This window comes from Pteropus medius, unplaced genomic scaffold (assembly GCF_902729225.1).
Source record: "Pteropus medius unplaced genomic scaffold, Ma_sr-lr_union100, whole genome shotgun sequence".
Classification (NCBI taxonomy): domain Eukaryota; kingdom Metazoa; phylum Chordata; class Mammalia; order Chiroptera; family Pteropodidae; genus Pteropus; species Pteropus medius.
The window spans coordinates 3,783,993-3,793,293 of NW_024342471.1; the positions used below are offsets into that span (position 1 = coordinate 3,783,993).

Below are 9,301 nucleotides of genomic sequence, written 5' to 3' on the forward strand. Positions count from 1 at the left end.
CCCGACCTTCTTGACCAATAACAGTAATACACAAATATTTTTAAAATCCACACTCTTTGCCTTATAGTAGGGCAACATAGTGGTGCCCCTCGCACTCTTGAGCTCTGTAGGGTCAGGCTGAGGCTAGACTCCAGCTGAACCCCCATCTTTGCCTGGCTTCTTCCCCGGCTCATCCAGCGTCCGTCCCTCCCTCCTGACAGTCTCCTTCACAAAGCATGGCTACAGGACTCCCCATCTCAGGTGCTGCTTCTGGGGGATCTGACACATCCATTTCATGAGACTTCCTGGGTTCCTGTGTCATGGCCTCTAGAACCACAGTCTCCAAGCCTGGTTCTCTAGCCTTCCCCTAAGTTGTGAGCTTTCAATTGCCTTCTAGTAAATTCCTTCTGCTCCAAATTTCCAAAACTTGATATAGAACACAGAACCAGGAACAGAGGGAGAGCTGGCAACAAACTCTCAAGAACATGAGCAGCGTGTAGGATTGCCCAGGAAGAGCCAGAGGCAGTGGAACTATGTTCATAACCTGGTTTGGACCCCATGTCCTATGGCAGGTGAGAATGAAGCCGCTGAGTCGTTGGAGCCATGTGCCTGTCAAGTACACGGTTCTGGCAGACTCAAGGACCTGTAATGCCTAATACCCAGACAAGAGAGGCCCTGACCCCAGGCCTTAGCAGTGGTCCCCAGCCTTTTTGGCACTAGGACCAGTGCTCCTATAAGCATCTAATGCCTGACGATCTGAGGTGGAGCTGAGGCAGTGATACTGGGGAACGGCTGCAAATACAGAAGAAGCTTCGCTCACCAACCCGCCGGTCACCTCCTGCTGTGCGGCCCTGGTCCTAACAGTCCATGGACCGGTACCGGTGGAAAGGGGAGGCAGTGCGTGAAGTGCACAGGCAGAGCCTAAACCTGCAGCCCGGATGTCCACATATGTGCATGTCCGTTGGGATGGGGGACAGAACAAAGCCGTAGGGAGAAGCCAGCTCCTCCAAGCTGCCAACTCCTGCTACAGAACTCCAAAGAGCATGAGAATTCCAAACTTGAACCTGAGCTTCAGGTCATCATAAACATTTATTTGACAAAGTAAGAGGAGAGAACATGTTTTAACATTTTGTTAGCTTGACTTACACCTTCTAAACATTTCGTCGTATTTCATCCCAGGTCTCACACAGGTGAGGCTGATACTCTTAACTTCCTCGTTAACAGAACAGAACCCCATTTTGGCAGGGTCCTGTGAGCACAGCCAGCCCTGGGGGTGAACCTCGGCCAGCCTAACCCATGAGGCACACAGCTAGGTTCTGGCTCAACCTAGAACGGCTTGGGAGTGGGGTCCCTGGGCAAGTTTCTCCCCCTCTGAGAAGGGAGAGGCTCAGAGGAGGGGACTCATTTTGTGGCTGCAGCTTTGCCATGAGGAGAGATACCCAGACTTGTAGAAGGTGCCAGAAGGGGATAAGGAAGCTCCAGGATTGACATCCATGAATATGGAACCAGGCTCAGGATCACCAGTCTCTACACTTGAAGCCTAGTTAGTATATATATGTCCTGCAGTTTAGTCACTGTTAGTTGATTTTGATTAGAGTGGTGAAGAGCCCTCACTCCAGCCTCTTAAAATCTCAGGTCTGCTGTTTATTACCTGTGTGACCTTGAGCAAGTTATTCCACCTCTTTGTCCCTGAGTTTCTCATCTGCAAATGAGGATTAAGAAATACTTCCTTTCTCTTAAGGTTTCATGAGGATTTCAAGGAGGAAGTGTATGCAAATGTCTTTGCACAGTGCTGGCACTTCTCAGTGCAATGGAAATTTTTGCTGTTGCTTATGGTTTCACATGCTCTATAGCCTGTGCGTCCTGCGTTAGGTCCCCCACACCTGCCGCGGGCGTGACACACGCACCCGCACTGCCACCACCACACACACACACGCACACACCGCTGGGATCGTGCTCTTTCACGCAACTTCGTACGCACAAGCTATTTAATCTGTCCGGACGACGCTCTCCCCGCCTTCGCCCGCGCCGCCCCCCCGCCACTTCCCTTCTTCGAAACTTCCCACTCAGCCTTCGGTCCCCAAACTGCAGCCACCGATCAAACATACGGCAGAACCTTCCCTGCGCGGTGGCCCCGGCGCTCCGGGTGAGGCGGTGGCCCTCGGGCCGAGGTAGAGTTCACGGGCGCAGCAGCGGGAGCTCACAGGGCCCTGAGTCCGCCCGGCACCCGGGACCCCGGCCCCCAGCAGCGCGGCCGCCGTGTGCCGGTTTCTCTGACTGGAGCGCGGCCTCCCGCTGATGGCGAGGCTGACAGCGTCAAGTGGTGAGGGCGCCGCGCTCCGGCCCCTTAGCAGTCAGGGCACAGCTCCTGGCCACCTGCCCAGTGTCAGCACCGCAGGCGAGGAACATGCGCCCAGGACTCAATCTTCGGGGTCCCCACGAAGCTTCCAATCTCTCCTGACTTTTGCTTCTCCTCCCCAAGACCACTGGCATTTCTGGTCCCTTTGTCAGACTGCTTCGCGAGGGAAAAGGATGTGGCCATTCCTTGGCTCCTCCCCAGCTCAGCAAAGGGGGCAGTATCTGTCACCTCCTGGGAAGCCCCTCTTGTCCCCAGGGGTACACCAGGCCGACCTCCCCAGACGTGGAGCTACAGCTCAGAGTCCCCAGCCTGAACCCATCTATACTGATGCTGTACAAGCTTTTAATATAGAAAAATGTCTATCAAAAATATATTTTTAAAGTTTATTTTGCTTTTTATTTGTATTTTTGCAAGTAGAATTTTTGTAAGGTCTTTTCGTTTCTGATTTCTTTTAAGTTTGATGGTTGTAACCCCCCTAGAAGTCTGATATTCACATTTAACTCCCCCTTTTATTAAGGAGTGCTTTTTTTTTTTGCTTTCTTTCTTTTTTTTTGCTTACTTCTGGTGTCGATCCATTTCAGTTTCATACCTGTCTCCCTAAGGCCCAGCATAATTCTCACGTTCGTTATCCCTGCTCAATGCACCCTCGTTGATTCAATTCTGTAAGCGATGCTGCAGAGGGCTCTTACAACTTTTGCTCACTTTTGTTCACCTCTTCATAGCTGATAGGGCGTTTGTGTGTCCACATTGCTGAGGGTCTTCGAGTCAGACCAATGAAAAACAGGTGAGACGAGAAGCTATACTTGCGGCTTACAGTAGGGTCCATTTGAAAATGAGAACCAGCCCCCCTTCCGACAGGTAGCAGGATGTCACATGGTACAGACACTGGTTTGCATCTGAGAAAAGGCGAATTAAGAAACAGGTGTGAGGGGACCTGGGCAGTTAACTGTTACCTGTTCTCAGAAGAGAGGGTCTGAGGGTAAGAAAGTATTTTAAAGAACATTCCGAGATTTGGGGTTTAATCTGGAGGCTTGCAACTCTTGTTATGTAAAGATTTCTGAAAATCTTAACCCTTTATAGCACCTTCATCTGATTCCCTTATGACCTCAGTGAGATAGGAAGTGGGGTTAAGTGCATCAAGCAAGTAACCTTAGGAAAAGAGGTGACTCACTCAAGGTCACACAGTAACTTCCTAGAGAGCTAAAGCTGGTACCCAGGGCTTCCCTCCCTCCCTCCCTCCTTTCTTTCCAAAATTATTGAAAATCCACTGTGTGGCAAGCACTGTACCAGGGGTGGGGCCACAGTACTGCACAGAAAAATGGAGTCCTTTCTGCCCTAGGGCCTTCATTCTCAAGGGAGTACAGTCATGTACACACATAAAAAAGATAAACAGACAAATAAACGGACTGTAAGTGGTAGTAGGTGCTATTAAACCCCTCAATATAGACCCAAGTTTGAAAATAATTGAGGTGGAGGTGAGGGATGCTCCAGGTGGGTGGTCAGGAAAGGCTCCTCTTAGGAGATGACATTTAAGCAGCCAGGTGAATCTCTGGAAGGGGTTAAGGTAGGCGAGCCTTCTAGGAAAAGGAAACAGCAGATTCTGAGATTCCAGAGCAGGGGTGGAAAGCAGCAGATAGATTTGAGATATATTTTATAGGTGGGACTAACAAAAAGTGAGGGAAGGACTGGGGTGAGTCTCAAGTTCTGGGAGGAGCAACTGGCTGGATGGTGACATGACTGCAAAGTTAGGGAGCCCAGGAAATGAGCAGGGGAGCAGCTAAGAATAAGGAGTTGAGTTTAACAATGTTAGGTTGGAGAGGCCTATATTTGAATATCCAAGGGAGGTGTCATTGGGCAGTTATAACTACAAGTTTAACACTTGGAGGAGAGGTCCAGGATGGAGCTACACATTTGGAAATTATGAGTTCGTAGAAAGTATATAAAATCATGGGGTTAGAAAGGATTACTTAGGAAGAGGAGATGAGAAGGGACAGAGGACTGAGTCCTGGGATGCTCTAACATTTAGAAGTAAAGGTCAAAGAGGAAGAGGCAGAAAAAAAGGCTGAGAAAGAACATCCAGTGGGTGGAAGAAAAACCGGGAGAGTGTGGTATCGATGGAGCCAAATAAAACATATTTTTAAAAAGGACAAGTGCTCAACCATGTTGAACGCTGCTAGGGGATTATGTGAAATGAGAACATCAACATGACCACTGAAGTTGGCAATATGGAGGTAATTTATGACCTTGATAACAGCACTTCAGTGGACTGGTTTGGGCAGAAGCTTGAATGGAAAGAGTTGAAAAGTAAATGTTACTTCTGGTTAAAAATGGCAGATGGACCACAATGAAAAACCAAGGCGATCAGTAACTCCAGGGAACACAACAAGTTGTTTAGTGATGGGAAGATCATCATAATAAACCACACGGCTTAGTTCAGAGGGCTTATTTGCAATCTAATTCATAATGCTGATCTAACCACTGTGACATCGTTATATCGAGAAAATGGTAGGTGGGCGGTACGTGTGAGGGAGAGACTGGAAAGAACCAAATCCTTTTCAAGTGATGTGTGAATCAAGATACTGAGCTGAGGTGTAGGATACGTAAGAATGGAGAAGGTGTGAAAAAGTAATTTTGGAAATGGAACATGTAAGGGAAGTATAGAAGGAGTGTGAGCTATTGGAGGGTTCGAGTGACATGTGAGGTGATATATTTACAGTGCAGCCAGTCAGCACAATAATGAAACATTTTTCAGTCTGTGCAGGTTCCAAGAAGGTTGTATTGGGAATAGCAGGCCCTCTGGCGGCTGTGTGGAGGTGGGGTTTGGGGTCTTCAAGGTGTGGGAGGCAAGTCTTAGAATGATGATCCTGGAAGACATGGCTGGTCATGACACAGGTGTCCTGGTCTGTCCTGAGGCCTAAGTCCTTTTGTGAGTGTAGTCTATCTGTTTAGACGGTAACTTGAACCTGAAGAGCAGGGAAGTCAGGTGCTGGGCCAAGGCTGCACAGCTGGCCTAAGCCAGACCTCTGTCCTCCCCTCTCAGCCTGTCTTCCCACCCACAAAGTGTCAGGAGGGCAACAACTCAGACCAAGCTTCTTTCTAGGTCATGAATGGAATGAGATATTCATCCTCATTAACCCAGGAAGATGCTCTCTGGAAAATTCTCTTCAGCTCTTAGTAAGAATAATGGCATTAATAATACAATACTACTTGTAATTAACTTTACATTTGTACAGGCACTTTTCTCAAGCTCTTATATGTCACATGATTTCAGTCTTCACAATAGTCCTCTGATGTGGGTGCTGGTATCTACCCTAATTCACACTGAAGGGAAGTGAGGCACGGAGAGGACAAGCGATCTGCCCAAGTCACGATGTTTCCAGCAACAGCAGCCAGATTCCAGCAGGCCATTGGGCGCCAGCGTTCTCACAGTTCTGAGTGTTGGAGGCCCCCTCCCTAGGACGCTGGACCCCTCACGGCACTTGGTGGGGAGGAGGCAGCCCTGTCTCCTGGAGCTTTCTTACAGGACCTTGGAGGAAGCCAAGAGCTTGGGAGCTGAGAGAGCTGGGAACTAAGAGGTGGAGTGGCTAGCCTAGGTCTGATGACCAGAAGGGTGCTCCAGTGGCCTGAGGGGAGGAAGGCTCCTTCAACCCCGCAGGCTGGGGTCATGAATCAAAGGCTGCTTTCTCAAGTTGGGCCCATTTGGCTGTGAATCTTCCCCTCCCCCAGACCCAGAGCCCCTGTGACCCTACCCCCATTCCAAGCCTGAAATAATACCTGCCCCAGTCCCCACAAACTAGGATATTGGTGGGGGTAGGATTGAGCAGGCTGGCTGTCAGGTTTGATGGGGCTCTTCCCACCCACAACTTTGAACCTCACTGGGTCTGGATTTCTCATTTTCCCTATAGAAGCTTCCCTACCTTCATGTTTCTGCCTTGGAGAGAAATAATGGGGATATACGGAGAAGCTGTCCCCAAGGCCCCCAGTCTCTGAGTCCCTGGACACTGATCTGGGTGTGTGTATGGGATGGGAGCATCCTCAGCTTTCCCCAGGAGCCTGCCCCACCCACCTTGTGAGAATGGCCGTCTGATTCCGTGTTGGTCCCTTGCCCCACTGGCTGTGGCTGCCTGATCCATGCGTCTGCAGGCAGCAATTCCTTTTCATGGTGACGCCAGTACAAAACCCCCGCTCCACACCCACTTGAGTGTGTGCTGCTCTCGGTCACTTGTCTTCTCACAGGGCCAACCCTCCTGATGGGGTCCCACGCTCCTGACAGCCCCCTCTCGACAACTCCTGGGCTGGTCTGGACTCTGCCTCTTACACACCAGCCTCTCAGGTCCCCCAGACCCCTTCTCAGGGAGCTGTGTTGAAGGATGGGGCCCGTAGACCCCCAGCCTTTTCTGGGCAGCCAGAAAGCTTGGAGATGGTCTCCACGTGACCCCTGCCTGTGGGTCCTGAGAGCCACAATCTCATCACAGTCCCAGCAGGTCCTGTCACACTGTGGCCACGCTGCTACCAATGACAGCAGTGAGGCTGGCACTCCTCCCCCATCATCCCCTGCACAGACAGGCCCACGTGCGTGTGTCCCCAGGCGCCTGAATCACTGCTGACGGCTTGGGACCTGGTGGCCCGGGGTGCTCCTGAGGAGTCACTGGGGAGAGGGGGCGGTGGCCACAGTGCCTCAGAGGGAACACCTGCAGACATAAATAGGCAGCCACCAAGGCAGCACAGCACAGCTCACAGAGCAGCACCTCACGCTGTGCCCACCTTCGCCAGGATGCCTAACGCCATGCTGCCCGCCTGCTTCCTCAGCCTGCTGGCCTTCACTGCTGCTTGCTACTTCCAGAACTGCCCAAGGGGCGGCAAGAGGGCCATGTCTGACCTGGAGCTGAGACAGGTATGACCATGGCCCATTTCAGGGCTGCCGGGAAGAGGCAGAGCCCCAGGCCTGGCACCACAGTGCAGAGGCTGGGAAAGGGGAAAGTTGCGGGACAGGCAGGCTTTAGGGCGCGCGCAGAAGAAGACGGGAGGCTTGGTGTGGCCAGGCAGAAGAGACCAGGCTAGGATGGGCTGCAGGGCTTCCTGGACACTGTCCCCGTCCAGACAAAGGATGTAGGAAAGAGAAGTTTCCCAGTAACAGGGCTTGGGGCTGGGTCAGGAAGAACTAGGCAGCAAGGCCTCCTCTGTGCCCATGGGGGACTCTCAGCCAGCACTGGCAGGAGCAGCAGAGGCTCTGTCCTACTCAACACTCGAGGCCTCCCCCATCCAGCCCCCAACCTCTCCTAGCCACAGGTCCCCACCCTGGCCCCCACACAGACGGTGGTCATTGCTCTGAGCTTGCCTGAGTGGGAGGTTCCACCCTAGCACCCTGTAAGGAAGTTCTCCTGGGCACCTCGCCCGATTCTCTCAGGTTGCATATCCAGTCGATTCCCTTTTAATCCATTCAACAGAGCTGAAAGAAACCCAGTCACCATGTTCAATCCCAATGCTGCCCAGGCCACAGTGGTTCAATTTTGAGCTGTTGAACAAACAAGTGTGGGTCGGTGGGCAGATTTCTGACTACCCTTCCCACTGCTTGGAGGCATGAGTCACCTAGGTGCCTTATGCCCTCCTTAGGCCTCTGGCTCCATCCACCCACTTGGGTAGCCCATAGGCAGGTGAGCAAAGGCCCTCCAGCTTACGGGGTTGGGTGAGGCAGGGCAAGGCCAGAGAGAGGACAGGATATGGCAGGATTGGACTGGATGTGTTTGGGGAAACAGGGCAGAGGCCTTCTCTACATGGGTGGTGGTGGTGGAGGTCAGGCTTGATTAATGGGGCTAGTGAGCGGCTGAGAGAGGGGTACACAACCCTGAGGCTCCAGAGGTGACGAGGAAGGTCCCTCCCGGGCTTGTAGCCCAAGGGAGACCCCTCCCTCAACGAGCTGTCTCTGAGAGCCAGTCTCCATCACCTGAAAACCAAGGGAGGTTAGTAGATGTTGGCTTCCCTTCTTTGACCCCTCTGAGGCCAAAGCAGCACCGGAGCGATCCCAAACCTCCCGACCTCTCCTGCCCGCCCTCCCGCCCAGAGCGGCCCTGAACTCCCACCCCTGGCTCAGCCGCCCGCCTCACTCACTCCCTGCCACCCCGCCAGTGTCTCCCCTGCGGCCCCGGGGGCAAAGGGCGCTGCTTCGGGCCCAGCATCTGCTGCGGGGACGAGCTGGGCTGCTTCGTGGGCACCGCCGAGGCGCTGCGCTGCCAGGAGGAGAACTACCTGCCGTCGCCCTGCCAGTCCGGCCAGAAGCCGTGCGGGAGCGGGGGCCGCTGCGCCGCCGCCGGCATCTGCTGCAACGATGGTGCGTGGCCCCGGGCCGGGGCCGGGGCCGGGGCCGGGGCCGGGGCCGGGGCCGGGGCCGGGGCCGGGGGCGGGTGGTGCTGGCGTCGGGGACGGGCGGCGGTGGTCCTGGGGGCCTGTGAGGATCTGGTCCGCCCGCGCGCTCAGCCCCTGCTCTCTGCAGAGAGCTGCGTGACGGAGCCCGAGTGCCGGGAGGGCGCCGGCTTCCACCGCCGCACCCGCGCCAGCGACCCGAGCAACGCGACCCAGCTGGACGGCCAGACCGAGGCTTTGCTGCTGCGGCTGGTGCAGCTGGCAGGGGCGCCCGAGCCCGCCGCGCCCGGCGTCTACTGAGCCCCGCCCCGCCCCGCGCTCGCAGCGCGAAAAATAAACCTTTTAAAATGCATGGGTTGGTGTCTGTCTCCGTCTCTGGGGGTGGGGAGAGAGAAGACGGGAGGGTGAGCCTCGGACCCCACTCCCTACCCCACTCCCTGCAACACAAACACGCCTGCCTAACCAGTTCTCGGACCTGAAGTCGTGGACAGATCCACCGAAGGGAAGGGACAAAAACCCGTAAGGAAAGCGATCTTGGGTCAGCAGAGTTGTAGATAGAACCAGGAACGGGCGACCTGGGGGCGGGGGGAGCCGAAGGGCCAG

The 9,301-nt window shown here is 53.9% G+C and overlaps 1 protein-coding gene across 1 annotated transcript; it reads left to right on the plus strand.

The window, feature by feature from the left end:
- The first annotated feature begins 7,108 nt into the window (after window positions 1-7,108).
- AVP (arginine vasopressin) lies at window positions 7,109-9,050 on the plus strand. The gene is made up of 3 exons (XM_039863670.1): window positions 7,109-7,232; window positions 8,465-8,666; window positions 8,829-9,050. Exons 1-3 carry the CDS (start codon window positions 7,113-7,115, stop codon window positions 8,996-8,998), a joined length of 492 nt encoding a protein of 163 aa, XP_039719604.1. The 5' UTR covers window positions 7,109-7,112; the 3' UTR covers window positions 8,999-9,050.
- The last annotated feature ends 251 nt before the right edge of the window (window positions 9,051-9,301 follow it).